This window comes from Salmo salar, chromosome 03 (assembly GCF_965601325.2).
Source record: "Salmo salar chromosome 03, fSalSal1, whole genome shotgun sequence".
NCBI lineage: Eukaryota > Metazoa > Chordata > Actinopteri > Salmoniformes > Salmonidae > Salmo > Salmo salar.
In genome coordinates this window covers 1,149,510-1,170,336 of record NC_138293.1, presented here as the reverse complement: position 1 = coordinate 1,170,336, position 20,827 = coordinate 1,149,510, and the positions used below count along the sequence as shown (strand labels likewise).

At 42.6% G+C, this 20,827-nt stretch overlaps 1 protein-coding gene across 1 annotated transcript in view; it reads right to left on the bottom strand.

Annotated features, from left to right (window-relative positions):
- Positions 1-2,068: 2,068 nt before the first annotated feature.
- The window catches only part of LOC106596054 (dual specificity calcium/calmodulin-dependent 3',5'-cyclic nucleotide phosphodiesterase 1A), a 97,706-nt gene continuing 78,947 nt past the window's right edge, over positions 2,069-20,827 (bottom strand). Inside the window, exon 16 of the mRNA XM_045714332.1 lies at positions 2,069-2,131. Within this exon, the coding sequence (XP_045570288.1) occupies positions 2,069-2,131 (63 nt within the window). The remainder of the gene's footprint in view (positions 2,132-20,827) is intronic.

The following is a 20,827-nucleotide window of genomic DNA, read 5'->3' as shown; positions in this document are numbered from 1 at the left end:
AGACATGTAAGAGACCTGGCCCTAGGCGCAGGCAAACTATTGCAAACTATTACAGACTGCAAAGGGAAGCACAGCCGAGAGCTGCTCAGTGACACAAGCCTATTAGAAGAGCTAAATAACTTCTACGCGCACTTCGATGCAAGTAACACTGAAACATGGATGAGAGCATCAGCTGTTCCGGGCGACTGTGTGATCATGCTCTCCGCAGCCGATGTGAGTAAGACCTTCAAACAGGGCCAGACGGATTATCAGGACGTGTATTCCCGAGCATTCGCTGACCAACTGGCAAGTGTCTTCACATTTTCAACCTCTCCCTGTCTGAGTCTGTAATACCAACATGTTTCAAGCAGATCACCATAGTCCCTGTGCTCAAGAACACTAAGGTAACCTGCCTAAATGACTGCAGACCCGTAGCACTCACGTCTGTAGCCATGAAGTGCTTTGAAAGGCTGGTTATGGCTCACATCAACATCATCATCCCGGAAACCCTAGACCCCCTTCAATTTGCATACCGCCCCAACAGATCCACAGATGATGCAATCTCTATTGCACTCCACACTGCCCTTTCCCACCTGGACAAAATGAACACCTCTGTGAGAATGCTATTCATTGACTACAGCTCAGTGTACAACACCATTGTGCCCTCAAAAAGAGTTGGCATGGGTCCTCAGATCCTCAAAAGATTTTACAGCTGCACCAACGAGAGCATCCTGGCGGGTTGCACCACTACCTGGTATGGCAACTGCTCAGCCTTCGACTGCAAGGTACTACAGAGGGTAGTGCGTGCGGCCCAATATACCACCGTGGCCAAGCTTCCTGCCATTCAAGACCACTATACCAGGCGGTGTCAGAGGAAGGCCCTAAAAATTGTCATAGACTCCAGCCACCCTAGAAATAGACTGTTCTCTATGCTACCGCACGGCAAGCGGTACCGGAGCGCCTAGAGGCTTCTTAATAGCTTCGACCCCCAAGCCATAAGACTCCTGAACATCTAATCAAAGGGCTACCCAGACTATTTGCATTGCCCCCCTCCCCCCCCCCCCCGGAACGCTGCTGCTACTCTCTTTTATTATCTATGCATAGTCACTTTAATAACTCTACCTACATGTACATATTACCTCAATTACCTCAACTAACTAGTGACCCCGCACATTGACATTTTCACATTGACTCTGTACCGGTATATAGCCCCACTATTGTTATTTACTGCTTCTTTTTAATAATTTTTTATTCTTATCTCTTACTTTCTCGGGGTATTTTCTTACAACTGCATTGTTGGTTAAGGGGTTGTATTCAGCATTTCACTGTGAGGTCTACTACACCTGTTGTATTCAGCATTTCACTGTGAGGTCTACTACACCTGTTGTATTCAGCATTTCACTGTAAGGTCTACTACACCTGTTGTATTCAGCATTTCACTGTGAGGTCTACTACACCTGTTGTATTCAGCATTTCACTGTAAGGTCTACTACACCTGTTGTATTCAGCGTTTCACTGTGAGGTCTACACCTGTTGTATTCAGAAGACTTAAGAACATTAAACAATGATTAAATATTTACACAATTGTCAACATTTACAACATTTAAATGTTAACAATAAAAAAGATATACTGATTATATAAAATCCCAACAAGGGTTGAGACAGCATTGAGAGAGCGCCAACAGCCGAGTCACATGGAGTAGTCCAACTTGCTGCTGGCTCCTCACTCACCTCTTGTTGTGCCTGACTCAGCACTGCCAACACTGCAATCTTGTCTCTTGTACACCACCAGAGTCCTGAAGAAGATGAGTATTTTTATGGCGCCCAGCCCACAAAGAACACCAGGCCCAAGATCAGTCCTCTGAATCCTCCTGTCTCCTCCACTACTCTGGTGTCTAACTTTAGTCTTAGTCCCTGCTCTGGATCTCAGAAGTCTGGCTAGGATTTGTACGTAACAGACACACACCAGCAATAATGTCTGGTCAAAGACAATATTTTCCTGGTAGACGTATGCAACTTATGCTGGTCGCCACTAGCAGGGCGCTAAAGTCACTAGGCCCATCAGGGTTGTTAGGGTCAACAGGGTCTTTCAGATGGTTTGTGATGTGAAGATGAGAGCAGGTGGTCCAGCAGACTTGAGAATGGGAGGGACCTGAAACCAGGTGAGACAGGGGACGGATGAGGCGTCATGAGGATGAGGAAGAGACCACTGCTGTAGTAGCCAGCTTAGAACAGGAAGTTAACAGGTGATGTAACTGTAGCTACAGCCAATCAGATGATAGGAGAGACAGAAGGTAAAGACCAGGTCAGAGACAGCCAGGTTCATTGGTCAGCGACCTGGGAGAGAAACAACAGTGTTTTAATTCAACCCAAAACACACAGAAAAAACACAACACATCGCTATGGTATTAGCCACGTGGAGAACCAGTCTTCCTTAAAACAGGAAACATGGGGAAGTACAAAATCAGCTAAAAAAGGGTGGGAAACCAGTGCTTCATTCCATTGCTAGAGGACATCTGATATCTCCAAGAGTGATAAGTATCATTTTTGTCTTTGCGATCTAGTACTGTCTTTTTGGTAGCAAGGGTCATCTACTTTAAGCACTGTCTGTCTTCCCAGTAGCCTACTTGGTGTATGAACTGCTGACAACTTGCATTTGATTGTTGACACATCAACCAGGATCAAGGGGCAGGGCAATTTGTGACTTATTTTTGGTAATCAGCGGCTGTGTTGGAGGGGGAGTGGTTTCTCCTTTCCTAGGTAATCAGCAGGGAAGTGTGGTCTTCACCTCTGATAGGCAATTAGGGGGATACCTAGTCAGTTGTTCAACTGAAATGTGTCTTCCGCATTTAACCCAACCCCTCTGAATCAGAGAGCTGCGTTAATCAACATCCAAATCTTCAGCGCCTGGGGAACAGAGGGTTAACTCTAATTCTGCTCAGGGGCAGAATGACCGATTTTTTTACTTGTCAGCTCAGGATTATATCCAGCAACCTTTCGGTTACCTTCCCTTTAGGCCAACATGAAAATACAACCTGTAAGAGGTGCGTGACTGGCTGCAGGGAAGTCAGGCGCAGGAGAGCAGAACTGGGTAATAACCGGAGCAGTTTAATATGCAAAAACCAACGGCACCCAGAACAACAAAATATGGGTACAAATAACCCGTCGCGAACCAGTCAGAAGTGCACATACACTTTACAACAAACAGTTCCACACACAGACATGGGGGGGGGGGGACAGAGGGTTATATACACGACAAGTAATGAGGGAATGTAAACCAGGTGTGTGGGGAAACAAGACAAAACAAATGGAAAATGAATGGTGGATCGGCGATGGCTACAAGACCGGTGACGTCAACCGCCGAACGTCGCCCGAACAAGGACAGGAACCGACTTCGGCGGAAGTCGTGACACAACCACTGTATGTTTCAATATGAACATCTCCACAGGACCTATCTTCCCTATAGGCCTACATTAAAATACAACCACTGTTTCAATATGAACATCTCACCAGGACCTATCTTCCCTATAGGCCTACATTAAAACACAATCAACATTCAAACAATACAGTTCTAAAAATGTGATATGTTTTAGTTTCTTCACTGAGGCTGCGTGTCAGTTTGAATAATTTGTCATATTTCCCCCCTTTCACGGATATAACATTACAACTGTATAGCTAATAGGCTATGTGTTTGTAGATGGACTGAGTTACCGGATGCTGGAGTGAGTAGTTGTGCTGTTCTTCGCTCCGCGGGTAATATTACATTTCCTTACATTACAGCGGAACGATTTGATTAGTGTAATGTTAGCTAGTTAGCTACATAGTTGTCTTTGATTCAAGGATAAAGGTGTAGCTAAAGGTGTAGGTGTAGCTTTGAGAAACTAACTTTGAGAAACTAACAAGGTTAGCTAGCCAGCTGTATTCATTCGTTCGCGCCGTTTTCCAAACGGCGTCAACATCACAACACCACTGCCACTGCTAGCTAGCCAACTTTACCAACTAGCGGTACTGTAGAAACGAAATACATTACAACGGAACGATTTGATTAGTGTAATGTTAGCTAGTTAGCTACATAGTTGTCTTTGATTCAAGGATAAAGGTGTAGCTAAAGGTGTAGGTGTAGCTTTGAGAAACTAACTTTGAGAAACTAACAAGGTTAGCTAGCCAGCTGTATTCATTCGTTCGCGCCGTTTTCCAAACGGCGTCAACATCACAACACCACTGCCACTGCTAGCTAGCCAACTTTACCAACTAGCGGTACTGTAGAAACTAAATACATTACAACGGAATGATTTGATTAGTGTAATGTTAGCTAGCTACATAGTTGTCTTTGTATCAAAGATAAAGGTAAACGCAGCCACTGCTAGCTAGCCAACTCTACCAGCTACGAGCTAGCAGTACTGTAGCATTTTTAGTCAATAAGATTTTTGAAACGTAAGCTTTCGAGTTATGTAGTCCACTTGTGTAGCTAGCAGGACTGACTTTGTGTTAGCTAGCCAACATTTAATTACTTCTGTGTTATGAAAGGAACTAGACACGGACACAAATGATCCATTGGTAGTTTGTTGTAACCAAGTATTGGTGCTAACCGTGTGTTATTGGATGCTAGCCTGCTAGTTAGCTACGGCGTCATAGGACACGGTGCACTGGGTGGGTTTCACGGAAGAATACTGTACCAAGTTATCTAGCTGAATAAACTAAGTTTGAGCCTATTCCTGGAAACATTGAACCACTGTAGTTTACATCAATTATCATTTCTAAGTGGAAGTTGGAATAGTTATATTTGAGTGTTTCAGCGAATGGTTAGTGAGGGAGGCCCTGCTCTTTCGCTTCCCCAGTTGTTTAGTTAATTTTCATGCCAATCTCCTTTGCATTAGCGTAGCCTCTCCTGTAGCCTGTCAACTATGTGTCTGTCTATCCCTGTTCTCTCCTCTCTGCACAGGCCACACAAACGCTTCACACCGCATGGCCGCTGCCACTCTAACCTGGTGGTCCCAGCGCGCACGACCCATGTGGAGTTCCAGGTCTCCGGCAGCCTCTGGAACTGCCGGTCTGCGGCCAACAAGGCAGAGTTCATCTCAGCCTATGCTTCCCTCCAGTCCCTCGACTTCTTGGCGCTGACGGAAACATGGATTACCACAGAAAACACTGCTACTCCTACTGCTCTCTCCTCGTCTGACCACGTGTTCTCGCATACCCCGAGAGCATCTGGCCAGCGGGGTGGTGGCACTGGAATCCTCATCTCTCCCAAGTGGACATTCTCTCTTTCTCCCCTGACCCATCTGTCTATCTCCTCCTTTGAATTCCATGCTGTCACAATCACTAGCCCATTCAAGCTTAACATCCTTATCATTTATCGCCCTCCAGGTTCCCTTGGAGAGTTCATCAATGAGCTTGACGCCTTAATAAGTTCCTTTCCTGAGGATGGCTCACCTCTCACAGTTCTGGGTGACTTTAACCTGTTATGGCTAGGGGGCAGTATTTTCACGGCTGGATAAAAAACGTACCCGATTTAATCTGGTTACAACTCCTGCCCAGTAACTAGAATATGCATATAATTATTGGCTTTGGATAGAAAACACTGCAAAGTTTCTAAAACTGTTTGAATGGTGTCTGTGAGTATAACAGAACTCAAATGGCAGGTCAAAACCTGAGAGATTCCTTTACAGGAAGTGGCCTGTCTGACCATTTCTTGAACTTCTTTGCCATCTCTATCTTTTACAAAGGATCTCTGCTCTAACGTGACACTTCCTACGTCTTCCATGGGCGCTCAGAGCCCGGGAAAAACCTGAATGTCGTCATCCCAGCCCCAGGCTGGAACACATTATCGCCTTTCTCAAGTGGCCGATCAAGGGACTGTGGGCTTAGTACTCTGCTGACATAATCTAATGTTTTGCTTTCGTTGTAAAGCCTTTTTGAAATCGGACAGTGTGGTTAGATTAACGAGAGTCTTGTCTTTAAAATGGTGTAAAATAGTAATATGTTTGAAAAATTGAAGTTTTTGCATTTTTTAGGTTTTTGAATAACGCGCCACGGGATTACACTGGCTGTTACATAGGTGGGACGATTTGGTGCCACCTACCCTAGAGAGGTTAATGACTTGGAGAAGATCTGCAAAGAGGAGTGGGACAAAATCCCTCCTGAGATGTGTGCAAACCTGGTGGCCAACTACAAGAAACGTCTGACCTCTGTGATTGCCAACAAGGGTTTTGCCACCAAGTACTAAGTCATGTTTTACAGAGGGGTCAAATACACATAATGTCAGAGCTGGACCCGCAGCTAGAACGTAACTACGTGTTTTATGTTTTTTTATGGTTTAAACTGAAGGCGCTGTGAATTATGGGCCTGCTCTGTTATATGTGATAGTTGGCTTCTAAACGAGTTGGAAAAAGTGGATTTGGTGTCAGATGGTATCAGTTTGGTGTCAGAATGACATCTAATTGACTGATGGACGCTGACTTGCTGGGTGACGAGCGATGGAGAGGAATCACAGTCACAGCACGGCCATCCCGAGTTCATCGGGCCAGTCAATTATGCATTTCTGGAGTATTTATGAGCATGTCAAATTCGTGATGCTAAATGCCCATTGAAACATATTGCAAATGTAACGTGCATTTGCAATATGATTCAACAGTGAAAAAACATCACCAAATGGACATGATGAAATCAACACAACAAGCGATGGAGAGGAACCACAGTCACTGCCCGGCCATCCCGAGTTCATCGGGCCAGTCAATTATGCATTTCTGCAGTATTTTTGAGCATGTCAAAATCGTGATGTAAATGCCTCATGAAGCTGTCTTCAATGACAATCCATCAGGCTACTGTATGGTCTACCTGTGTCGATTCTAAGCTTCCTGGAGCAACCGGAAGTTGTTAAAAACACCCTAAAGGTGTTTTGATATAACCAACCTGCAGATTGTGAAAATCACTCTATTCAACCCGGTGTAAGTCAGTCAATTCTTAACGTAAAGACTTAAAACTCAGGATTCTGTGAAAGACTACCCGAATGAAAACGTGTGTTGATTCTAAGCTTCCTGTGCTAACCGGAAGTGCCTTAAATTGGGGTCACAGTAGCTGTTTTGAACGGTTAAAAAAGTAACATCTTTCCAAAACTTCATATGTGTGACTAGACAACCCTCATGAACTGTAAATCAGTCATTTATCCCATCAGATGTCCAAGAAAAGCTCACACACACACGCACACACACACACACACACACACACACACACACACACACACACACACACACACACACACACACACACACACACACACACACACACACACAGCAAGGATGGAGTGACAGAGTGCGGTACTTAAAGACACACAGAGCCTGCAATGGCATTACCATTATCTCTAGGCTGTGCCGAGTTCAACGAGATGCCCCGCTGTGACCGTGAGAAAAAGTAGGCCCAAAATGAAGCCTGGCCCTAAATTTCAAGTGTTTTTGGGTGACAGCGGCGGAACCGTTAGGGTTAGAAGCACAATTCGACCTTGGGAATGTTCCTGAGGTCCTCCCGATCTGTGGAAGTCTAACCTTGATCATGTGGCATTAACCCATAACAGTTAAAAGAAGGTGTTTACATCAAACAGTTTGCAATGACTTCTCTCCCCATAGGAATACATTGCCTATTCCCCTAAATTCAACCTGAAGCCTATGTGGGTTATGAATGCCTTATGAACCTGTCTTCGATGACATACAATCAAGCCACTATGAGGTCTACCTGTGTCGATTCTAAGCTTCCTAGAGCAACCGGAAGTGGTAAAAAACACCGTAAATGTGTTTTTCTATAACCAGCCTGCAGATTGTGAAATTCACTGCATTCAAACCTATGTAGATCAGTCAATTCTTAACGTAAAGACTTTAAACTCAGGATTCTGTAAGAGCATACCCGAATCAGGATATGTGTTTACTTATAGCTTCCTGTGCCAACCGGAAGTGCCTTAAATATGGGTCACAGGGGCTGTTTCGAAGGGTTAAAAAAGTCAGATCATTTCAAAACTTCATATGTGTGACTAGGTAACCCTCATGAACTGTAAATCAGTCATTTATCCCATCAGATTTGCAAAAAAACTAACACACACACACAGCTAGGACATAGTGACACAGTGTGGGGCTTAGAGACATACAATAGTTACCTTCGTTCAAACGATCAAAGAACCATCAGACCTAGAGCTCTGAAACTTTAGAAACCTGTTCTAGATCTCAAGTCGATATTGCACGGTGAGTTATGTGGCTCTAGACGTTTCTCAGACCGAGAAACAACCTCGTACATTTGCAATATGTTCAATTCATTTTGACATCACGAAAATGGCGACATTTAGAAATGTTCCAGAGTCGCAGGACTAGGTGCATTGAAACCGTCTCGGCCCATAGAGACTGACCCCAACGTTTCTGTCCGATAGCCCATTCAAGGACCCCGTAGCAACGCCCAGATTTTCAGGACCAATTAAGGTCATTGCTCGGGCACCGAATGACCTATCGAGCCGAAACCTGGGATTCGGGGTCGCCTCACATAGGCCTACACATAATGTCAGAGCTGGACCCGCAGCTAAAATGTAACTACGTGTTTTATGTTTTTTTATGGTTTAAACTGAAGGCGCTGTGAATTATGGGCCTGCTCTGATATATGTGATAGTTGGCTGCTAAACGAGTTGGAAAAAGTGGATTTGGTGTCAGATGGTATCAGTTTGGTGTCAGAATGACATCTAATTGACTGATGGACGCTGACTTGCTGGGTGACGAGCGATGGAGAGGAACCACAGTCACTGCATGGCCATCCCGAGTTCATCGCCCAGTCAATTATGCATTTCTGCAGTATTTTTGAGCATGTAAAATTTGTGATGATAATGGTCATTTTGGACGTTTTTCAAAAAATCATTAAAAAACAACAGAGTCCCACTTCTCCCTCATCATACATGACAAATATACCATCTAGGTTGATTCATGGCTTAACATAGGGCTATATATCATTTGGGCAGTATAAATGCCATTTGGACAAGGTTCACTGACTTTTGGGTTTGGAAACCGGCTTCCTATGATCGTACATGGCAAATGGACAAACATCCTGATTTGGCACATTCAATACTTTCATACATGTATAATTGACAAAAAAATAATTGGACATTTCATTTGGACATTTCTTATGGCATTTGGCAAAAAAATGAAAAAATGATGTCACTTTTGACCTCCTATGAAATCATATTGCAAATGGACAAAACATATGCCTTATGTAAAAGTAAGGCATAAAAAACGTTCATATTTTCAAAATTTTACTCTCGGGTTACATTTGTGTTACACTTGTGTTACATTTGCAATATGAAAATCCACGGTGGAGCGCGCTCGCCATCTATAGGATTCTTGGGGTGTGACACTTGGCATTTGCCATATGAAATTTGCAATATGATTTGGATGAATATGGACCAAATTGGGTGGTATTGTGCATCGTGTGTATGATCCGTACAGTGCCAATATGTTCCCATTCATTCTTGTCCATTTCATGGGGGTGTTCCCTTACTTCAGAGTGAAATGTTTGTATGCTTTTGTAAGCGGGGCGCTGTCCTCAGATAATCACATGGTATGCATTCACCGTAAAGCCTTTTTGAAATCTGACACAGCGGCTGGATTAACAAGAAGGTAATCTTTAAACCTTAACTTTAACACTTGTATATTTTATTAATGTTTATTATGAGTATTTCTGTATTTTGAATTTGGCGCTCTGCAATTTCACCGGATGTTGGCCAGGTGGGACGCTACTGTCCCCACCTGCCCATAAGAAGTTGACAGAATTTTATTTAGTGCTTTATTCGGGTAGCCGGAAAGTAGAGCATCGCAGTAGTGTAAACTAGAAGTGGATTAACTTTTCTGCATAATTTTTTAACAGAAAGTTTCGGATTTTTCAATGTTACGTAGATGGAAAAAACCTGTCCTTGAAACAGTCTTGATATGTTCGTCAAAAGAGAAATCAGGATCCAGAGTAACGCTGAGGTCCTGTACATTGACTGTACAACCATCAAGATGAATCGTCAGATCCAACAGAAGATCTCTTTGTTTCTTAAGACCTAGGACTAACATCTCTGTTTTGTCCAAGTTTAAAAGTAAAACATTTGGCGGCATCCACTTCCTATGTCTGAAACACAGGCTTCCAGGGAGGGCAATTTTGGGGTTTCATCAAAATGTACAGCTGTGTATCGTCCACATAGCAGTGAAAGTTAACATTATATTTCTGAATGACATCAACAAGAGGTAAAATATATAGTGAAAACAATAGTGGTCCTAAAACGGAACCTTGAGGAACACCGAACTTTACAGTTGATTTGGCAGAAGACAAACCATCCACAGAGACAAACTGAAATCTTTACGACAGATAAGATCTAAACCAGTCCAGAACTTGTCCGTGTAGACCAATTTGGGTTTCCAATCTCTCCAAAAGAATGTGGTGATCCATGGTATCAAAAGCAGCACTAAGGTCTAGGAGCACGAGGACAGATGCAGAGCCTCGGTCTGATGCCATTAAAATGCAATTTACCACCTTCAAGAGTGCAGTCTCAGTGCTATGATGGGGTCTAAAACCAGACTGAAGCGTTTTGTATACATTGTTTGTCTTCAGGAAGGCAGTGAGTTGCTGCGCAACAGCTTTTTCAAAACATTTTGAGAGGAATGAGAGATTCGATATAGGCCGATCATTTTTTATATTTTCTGCATCGAGGTTTGGCTTTTTCAAGAGAGGCTTTATTACTGCCACTTTTAGTGAGTTTGGTTCACATCCGGTGGATAGGGAGCCGTTTATTATGTTCAACATAGGAGGGCCAAGCACAGGAAGCAGCTCTTTCAGTAGTTTAGTTGGAATAGGGTCCAGTATGCAGCTTGAATGTTTAGAGACCATTACTATTTTCATCAATGTGGCAAGTGATATAGTATTAAAAACCTTGAGTGTCTCCCTTGATCCTAGTTCCTGGCAGAGTTGTGCAGACTCAGGACAACTGAGCTTTGGAGGAATACGCAGATTTAAAGAGGAGTCCGCAGTTTGCTTTCTAATGTTCATGATCTTTTCGTCAAAGAATTTCATGAATTCATCACTGCTGAAGTGAGAGCCATCTTCTCTTGGGGAATGCTGCTTTTTAGTTAGTTTTGCGACAGTATCAAAAATACATTTGAAATTGTTCTTATTCTCCTCATTTAAGTTGGAAAAATAGGATTGAGCAGCAGTGAGGGCTCTTCGATATGGCACGGTACTGTCTTTTCGAGCTAATCGGAAGACTTCCAGTTTGGTGTAGTGCCATTTCAATTCCAATTTTCTGGAAGCTTGCTTCAGAGCTTGGGTATTTTATGTGTACCAGGGAGCTAGTTTCTTATGAAAAAATGTTTTATGTTTTTTGGGGTGTGACTGCATCTAGGGCATTCCGAAAGGTTAAATTTAGTTCCTCAGGTGTTAACCGATTGTTGTACTCTGACGTCCTTGGGTAGGTGGAGGGAGTCTGGAAGGGCATCTAGGAATCTTTGGGTTGTCCGAGAATTTATAGCATGGCTTTTGATGATCCTTGGTTGGGGTCTGAGTACTTCTCATTAAATGGTGGTCTGATAGTCAGTGAGCAACGCTGTGTACGGCCCAGGAGGCCTGTAAACAGTCGCTATAAAAAGTGATTGAGTAGGCTGCATAGATGTCATGACTAGAAGCTCAAAAGATAAGAACGCAGTCATTTTTTTTTGTAAATTGAAATTTAGTATCGTAAATGATTGCAACACCTCCACCTTTGTAGCTTATTGATGAGCTTTGAGGGCAATATGGTGTTGAACGTTGAGCTGTTGTCAATGAATAGCATTCTCAAGTAGGTATTCCTTTTGTCCAGGTGGGAAAGGGCAGTGTGGAGTACAATTGAGATTGCATCACCAGCCTTTCAAAGCACTTCATGGTTATAGACGTGAGTGCTACGGGTCGGTAGTCATTTAGGCAGGTTACCTTGATGTTCTTGGGCACAGGGACTATGGTGATCTGCTTAAAACATGTTGGTATTACAGACTCGGTCAGGGAGAGGTTGAAAATGTCAGTGAAGACAGTAATATACTGGTCCAGTAATATAATATATCTCTATCAAATCAAAGTTTATTTGTCACGTGTGCCGAATACAACAGGCAAGCTTACAGTGAAATGTTTACTTACAGGATCTAACCAATAGTGCAAAATAAGTTATTAGGTGAACAATAGGTAAGTAAAGAAATAAAACAACAGTAAAAAGACAGGCTATATACAGTAGCGAGGCTATATAAAGTAGCGAGGCTATATACAGTAGAGAGGTTATATACAGTAGAGAGGCTATATACAGTAGAGAGGCTACATACAGACACCGGTTAGCCAGGCTGATTGAGGTAGTATGTACATGTAGATATGGTTAAAGTGACTATGCATATATGATGAACAGAGAGTAGCAGTAGCGTAAAAGAGGGGTTGGCGGGTGGTGGGACACAATGCAGATAGCCCGGTTAGCCAATGTGCGGGAGCACTGGTTGGTCGGGCCAATTGAGGTAGTATGTACATGAATGTATAGTTAAAGTGACTATGCATATAAGATAAACAGAGAGTAGCAGCAGCATAAAAGAGGGGTTGGGGGGGCACATAATGCAAATAGTCTGGGATTACCTGTTCAGGAGTCTTATGGCTTGGGGGTTAAATCTGTTGAAAACCCCTTTTGGTCCTAGATTTGGCATTCCGGTACTGCTTGCCATGCGGTAGTAGAGAGAACAGTCTATGGCTGGGGTCTTTAACAATTTAAGGGCCTTCCTCTGACAACACCTGGTGTAGAGATCCTGGATGGCAGGCAGCTTAGCCCCAGTGATGTACTGGGCCATACGCACTACCCTCTGTAGCGCCTTGCGGTCGGAGGCCAAGCAGTTGCCGTACCAGGCAGCGATGCAACCAGTCAGGATGCTCTCGATGTTGCAGCTGTAGAACCTTTTTAGGATCTCAGGATCCATGCTAAATCTTTTTAGTTAACTGAGGGGGAATAGGCTTTGTCGTACCCTCTTCACAACTGTCTTGGTGTGTTTGGACCATTCTAGTTTGTTATTGATGTGGACACCAAGGAACTTGAAGCTCTCAACCTGCTCCACTACAGCCCTGTCGATGAGAATGGGGGCGTGCTCGGTCCTCCTTTTCCTGTAGTCCACAATCATCTCCTTAGTCTTGGTTACGTTGAGGGATAGGTTGTTATTCTGGCACCACCCGGCCAGGTCTCTGACTTCCTCCCTATAGGCTGTCTCGTTGTTGTCTGTGATCAGGCCTACCACTGTTGTGTCATCTGCAAACTTAATGATGGTGTTGGACACATGCCTGGCCATGCAGTCGTGGGTGAACAGGGAGTACAGGAGGGGACAGAGCCCGCACCCCTGGGGGGCTCCAGTGTTGAGAATCAGGCAGATGTGTATCTACCTACCCTTACCACCTGGGGGCGGCCTGTCAGGAAGTCCAGGATCCAGTTGCAGAGGGAAGTGTTTAGTCCCAGGATCCTTAGCTTAGTGATGAGCTTTGAGGGCATTGTGGTGTTGAACGCTGAGCTGTAGTCAATGAATAGCATTCTCACATAGGTGTTCCTTTTGTCCAGGTGGGAAAGGACAGTGTGGAGTGTAATAGAGATTGTATCATCTGTGGATCTGTTTGGGCGATATGCAACTTGGAGTGGGTCTAGGGTTGCTGTGATAATGGTGTTGATGTGAGCCATTACCTGCCTTTCAAAGCACTTCATGGCTACGGATGTGAGTGTTATGGGTCTGTAGTCATTTAGGCAGGTTGCCTTGATGTTCTTGGGCACAGGGACTATGGTGGTCTGCTTGAAACATGTTGGTATTACAGACACAATCAGGGACATGTTGAAAATGTCAGTGAAGACACCTGCCAGTTGGTCAGCTCATGGCCGGAGTACACGTCCTGGTAATCCGTCTGGCCCCGCAGGCTTGTGTATGTTGACCTGTTTAAAGGTCTTACTCACGTCGGCTACGGTGAGCGTGATCACACAGTCGTCCGGAACAGCTAATGCTCTCATGCATGCCTGAGTGTTTCTTGCCTCGAAGCGAGCATAGAAGTGATTTAGCTCGTCTGGTAGGCTCTTGTCTCTGGGCAGCTCGCATAGTTAGATGGTTCAGTAGTATAATATATCTCTATAGTTAGCTGGCCTTCTAGGCAGAGTTCCTCTGTCCAGTCTCAACGTCAACAGTGAAGAGGCGACTCCGGGATGCTGGCCTTCTAGGCAGAGTTGCAAAGAAAAAGCCATATCTCAGACTGGCCAATAAAAAGAAAAGATTAAGATGGGCAAAAGAACACAGACACTGGACAGAGGAACTCTGCCTAGAAGGCCAGCATCCCGGAGTCGCCTCTTCACTGTTGAGACTGGACAGAGTGGGTTCTCAGGCAGGAGATCACTTCCTGTTGTAGATGAACAACCCAAAACTGTGTGAGTGGGTTCTCAGTCAGACAGGAGACCACTTCCTGCTGTAGATGGAACAACCCAGAACTGTGTGAGTGGGTCTCAGTGAGGCAGGAGACCACTTCCTGCTGTTGATGAGCAACCAAGAAATGTGTGAGTGGGTTCTCAGTCACACAGGAGACCACTTCCTGCTGTTGATGGGCAACCCAGAAATGTGTGAGTGGGTTCTCAGTCAGACAGGAGACCACTTCCTGTTGTAGATGAACAACCCAGAACTGTGTGAGTGGGTTCTCAGTGAGGCAGGAGACCACTTCCTGCTGTAGATGGAACAACCCAGAACTGTGTGAGTGGGTTCTCAGTGAGGCAGGAGACCACTTCCTGCTGTAGATGGAACAACCCAGAACTGTGTGAGTGGGTTCTCAGTGAGGCAGGAGACCACTTCCTGCTGTTGATGAACAACCCAGAACTGTGAGAATGGGTTTACCTCAAAAAGCATCTTGCTTCAATCAGTTAATTCCAGTTCAGAATAAAAATTACTTGTATTTTAACAGCAACAGTTTCAACCTAGACTAGTTTTCAACAATCATTTCTACAGTAAGATGTACAGTAGGCCTGATCATTTCTACAGTAAGATGTACAGTAGGCCTGATCATTTCTACAGTAAGATGTACAGTAGGCCTGATCATTTCTACAGTAAGATGTACAGTAGGCCTGATCATTTCTACAGTAAGATGTACAGTAGGCCTGATCATTTATACAGTAAGATGTACAGTAGGCCTGATCATTTCTACAGTGAGATGTACAGTAGGCCTGATCATTTTTACAGTAAGATGTACAGTAGGCCTGATCATTTCTACAGTGAGATGTACTGTAGGCCTGATCATTTATACAGTAAGATGTACAGTAGGCCTGATCATTTCTACAGTAAGATGTACAGTAGGCCTGATCATTTCTACAGTAAGATGTACAGTAGGCCTGATCATTTCTACAGTGAGATGTACAGTAGGCCTGATCATTTCTACAGTAAGATGTACAGTAGGCTTGATCATTTTTCATCTTCGTCTGTACTGTTACTAAGGGTTGCACGATCAGTAGCTAGCTAACTTGCTTTGGCTAGCGTTAGCTATTAGCTGTGTAACGTTACAAGGCCAGGGGATTGTTTGAAAGAGAAACTCACATCTACTACTATGAGAGTTAGTTAGTACTCCCTTATTTCTGCTTCTCATCACCTGTTATAAAATGACAACAATGCCTTGCTAGTTGACTTACTTTTCCACTGTCGAAGCCCTGTTTCCTGAAGCCCTGTTTCCTGAAGCATTCTGCCCTGTTCTGAAAGAACTCCCAGGGTTTACCGTCACGCTGTAGATGTTTGGTCCGGACGTGTTGTTTTATTAATTTCTTCGTTTTGAGAGACTCATTACTAAGCACTTCCCCACACCAAAACACATTGTGGGCGCTCCTCGTTACTTCTCAAAGTTTGTATGAAAGAGACAGAAACTCATCGCTGTATTTGCGTTTCATGACGATCGAGCTCAGTCAGAACTTGTGGCTGGCATGAGTCCATTTCATCACAGTGGTGAGTGATGGCGAGGCGGAATGACAAGTCAGTGGCGCATTTTAATAAGACAATTATTATTATATATATTATTTATATATACTTGTGTTCCCACATGTACTTCCTGTATTGATGTGTTGTTAATAAATAAAGACAAGTCGGTGGCGTCTAGTCTGCTGCTGAACAACAGTGCTGCAGTGTGTTGGTTGTGGAGTGATATTCAAGAATGGGCATCTCCCTCCACCTCTCCCACTGCGCAGCTGCCAAACTGAGCAGAGAGCGCAGTTACACTTGGCTAAATCAATTCCAGTAATTCATTAAATAATTATACATTTATGTTGCAACCCATACTGTAAGAAACGCTGTTAGAGCATTTTTTTTTGTATTTCTTCAAATTTTTCAAATTGTATTTTTATTTTAAATATTTCTTATGTATAGTTATATATATTTTATTATTATTAAACAGTAACATGCTAAACAGAACAGCCAGAGGGTTTCCACAAAGAAAGAAGAGAAGGAAAAGAATAAAACATATCAATTCAAATACAGATATGTAGCGGATACATTTCTTAGACATTTTGTTTATGTTTTAATGACTCTAAATAGTTTTCCAAATCAGATTTTTTTTAAATTAAGAAAAAGGGGCTTTTTCTTCATACATGTAGATTTGTGTATGAAACATTTTCCCAATAAAATAAAGAGATTTATGACATACGTTTAATTGTGGAATCAGTGTAGTAAAATAATGTCAAACTTAGATATTTCAATGGTTGTATGCATTTTGTTGCCAAGATATAGTTTTACATCAGTCCAGAACACTTCACTATATAAACAATTACAGAATAAGTGTTCAATAGATTCAGTTTCTAGTTCACAAAAACTGCATTCACTGGTAACATCAGGTAAATATTCAGAAATCAAACTATTACACGGATAGAATCTATGGATAGTCTTTAAAGGAGATCTCCTTTACTTTATTGGTCACCATAACTTTGTGTGGAGTGAACCAAGCACGGCGTCAGTTTACATCAAACGATGAAGCCCAACAAAATATCGCAGAGGGAATAGACTTCCTGTAGAAAATATCCCTTAATAAAACGATTGTTGAATTTCTTATCTAGTAGACCAATGCCATTCACCTGGATATCGCTTACAATAGGAGATATTCCAAAATATGCATTATTCTGAAGTAAAGTTTTTATCCCACTAGGTATAGCGTTAATAACAGTGTCATATTCCTTGCTTGAAACCTCAAAGTTGTATCTTTCCATAAATTCTCTCCGCGTAAATAGATTCCTTCTAATACTAATTGGCTGACAAGGACAATGTTTTTCGAGAACCAGTTACAGTAAAATAACATTTTGTTTCATTGTAATATTGACCCATTATTCCATATAAAACATTTATGAGGTGAAAAGTTGTGTTTATACAGCAAACCCCAGCACATTAAAGCCTGCTTGTGAAAAGCCGCCAATTTCACAGGAAGTTTACCCACAATATACGGGCATTGTAGTAAAAAATGAAGCCCTTCAAGCTTCTGAAAAACTAAATGAGTTATAATATTCCAGAAACAATTAGGATTTTTTTTATGTACCTTTTAACCCAGTTGATTTTTGATATCTGATTAAAGAGAGTGAAGTCTAAGACATTTAGACGGCCATCACAAACCCTGTTGGTGATAACATCTCGTTATCTTATGTGGCTTGTTGAATGTGGCTTGTTGTGGCTTGTTGAATGTGGCTTGTTTAATGTGGCTTGTTGTGGCTTGTTGTGGCTTGTTGAATGTGGCTTGTTGTGGCTTGTTGAATGTGGCTTGTTTAATGTGGCTTGTTGTGGCTTGTTGTGGCTTGTTGAATGTGGCTTGTTGAATGTGGCTTGTTGAATGTGGCTTGTTTAATGTGGCTTGTTGTGGCTTGTTGTGGCTTGTTGAATGTGGCTTGTTGAATGTGGCTTGTTGAATGTGGCTTGTTTAATGTGGCTTGTTGTGGCTTGTTGTGGCTTGTTGAATGTGGCTTGTTGAATGTGGCTTGCTGAATGTGGCTTGTTTAATGTGGCTTGTTGTGGCTTGTTGTGGCTTGTTTAATGTGGCTTGTTGAATGTGGTTTGTTGTGGCTTGTTTAATGTGGCTTGTTGAATGTGGCTTGTTGAATGTGGTTTGTTGTGGCTTGTTGAATGTGGCTTGTTGTGGCTTGTTGTGGCTTGTTTAATGTGGCTTGTTGGATGTGGCTTGTTGAATGTGGCTTGTTGTGGCTTGATGAATGTGGCTTGTTGAATGTGGCTTGTTGTGGCTTGTTTAATGTGGCTTGTTGAATGTGGCTTGTTGTGGCTTGTTGAATGTGGCTTGTTTAATGTGGCTTGTTGAATGTGGCTTGTTTAATGTGGCTTGTTGTGGCTTGATGAATGTGGCTTGTTGAATGTGGCTTGTTGAATGTGGCTTCTTTAATGCGGCTTCTTTAATGTGGCTTGTTGAATGTGGTTTGTTGTGGCTTGTTGAATGTGGCTTGTTGAATGTGGCTTGTTGAATGTGGCTTGTGGTTTGTTGCGGCTTGTTGAATGTGGCTTGTTGAATGTGGCTTGTTGTGGCTTGTTGTGGCTTGTTTAATGTGGCTTGTTGGATGTGGCTTGTTGAATGTGGCTTGTTGTGGCTTGTTTAATGTGGCTTGTTGAATGTGGTTTGTTGTGGCTTGTTTAATGTGGCTTGTTGAATGTGGCTTGTTGAATGTGGTTTGTTGTGGCTTGTTGAATGTGGCTTGTTGTGGCTTGTTGTGGCTTGTTTAATGTGGCTTGTTGGATGTGGCTTGTTGAATGTGGCTTGTTGTGGCTTGATGAATGTGGCTTGTTGAATGTGGCTTGTTGTGGCTTGTTTAATGTGGCTTGTTGAATGTGGCTTGTTGTGGCTTGTTGAATGTGGCTTGTTTAATGTGGCTTGTTGAATGTGGCTTGTTTAATGTGGCTTGTTGTGGCTTGATGAATGTGGCTTGTTGAATGTGGCTTGTTGAATGTGGCTTCTTTAATGCGGCTTCTTTAATGTGGCTTGTTGAATGTGGTTTGTTGTGGCTTGTTGAATGTGGCTTGTTGAATGTGGCTTGTTGAATGTGGCTTGTGGTTTGTTGCGGCTTGTTGAATGTGGCTTGTTGAATGTGGCTTGTTGAATGTGGCTTGTTGTGGCTTGTTGTGGCTTGTTGTGGCTTGTTTAATGTGGCTTGTTGAATGTGGTTTGTTGTGGCTTGTTTAATGTGGCTTGTTGAATGTGGCTTGGTGAATGTGGTTTGTTGTGGCTTGTTGAATGTGGCTTGTTGTGGCTTGTTGTGGCTTGTTTAATGTGGCTTGTTGAATGTGGTTTGTTGTGGCTTGTTTAATGTGGCTTGTTGAATGTGGCTTGGTGAATGTGGTTTGTTGTGGCTTGTTGAATGTGGCTTGTTGTGGCTTGTTGTGGCTTGTTTAATGTGGCTTGTTGAATGTGGCTTGTTGAATGTGGCTTGTTGTGGCTTGATGAATGTGGCTTGTTGAATGTGGCTTGTTGTGGCTTGTTTAATGTGGCTTGTTGAATGTGGCTTGTTGTGGCTTGTTGAATGTGGCTTGTTGAATGTGGCTTGTTTAATGTGGCTTGTTGAATGTGGCTTGTTTAATGTGGCTTGTTGTGGCTTGATGAATGTGGCTTGTTGAATGTGGCTTGTTGTGGCTTGTTTAATGTGGCTTGTTGAATGTGGCTTGTTTAATGTGGCTTGTTTAATGTGGCTTGTTGAATGTGGCTTGTTTAATGTGGCTTGTTGAATGTGGCTTGTTGTGGCTTGTTTAATGTGGCTTGTTGTGGCTTGTTGAATGTGGCTTGTTTAATGTGGCTTGTTGAATGTGGTTTGTTGAATGTGATTTGTTGTGGCTTGTTGAATGTGGCTTGTTGAATGTGGCTTGTTTAATGTGGCTTGTTGAATGTGGCTTGTTTAATGTGGCTTGTTGTGGCTTGATGAATGTGGCTTGTTGAATGTGGCTTGTTGTGGCTTGTTTAATGTGGCTTGTTGAATGTGGCTTGTTTAATGTGGCTTGTTTAATGTGGCTTGTTGAATGTGGCTTGTTTAATGTGGCTTGTTGAATGTGGCTTGTTGTGGCTTGTTTAATGTGGCTTGTTGTGGCTTGTTGAATGTGGCTTGTTTAATGTGGCTTGTTGAATGTGGTTTGTTGAATGTGGTTTGTTGTGGCTTGTTTAATGTGGCTTGTTTAATGTGGCTTGTTTAATGTGGCTTGTTGAATATGTTTTGTTGTAGCTTGTTTAATGTGGTTTGTTGTGGCTTGTTGAATGTGGCTTGTTGAATGTGGCTTGTTGTGCCTTGTTGAATGTGGCTTGTTGAATGTGGCTTGTTGTGGCTTGTTGAATGTGGCTTGTTTTTCTTATGTGGTATAGAGTATAGGCACACATTCAATATGTTGGTAACTAACCTCTGACTGCTTTACTTTGCTAGATTTAAACATAGATCCATATGTAGCTAATAAACTAAATCATTATAGGAATAATGCAACAATCATATGAATCCCCAGTTTAGATGATAAACATGATAAGAGATATATAGCTAATCCTCCTAATCAGAAAATCTATATTTACTAAGCTGTAGTATTCAGTGGGATATTATATGTGAAAGCACAGATAGACAAACAGTTCATCTTCCTGTCTTCAGAGGGAGAACATCAAATCATGAATCATTAAATGCTAAATAAATATAAATAAAAATAAATGCCCCAAAGCATTTCTCCTATCATATGATATCTCCACATATACAGCTTGGCAGAAGTTCAATATCATTATATTATTATAATAATAATAATAGACAGCAGTCACTTCTAGATCTTCTACTTCTAGATTATATTGTATATGGGTG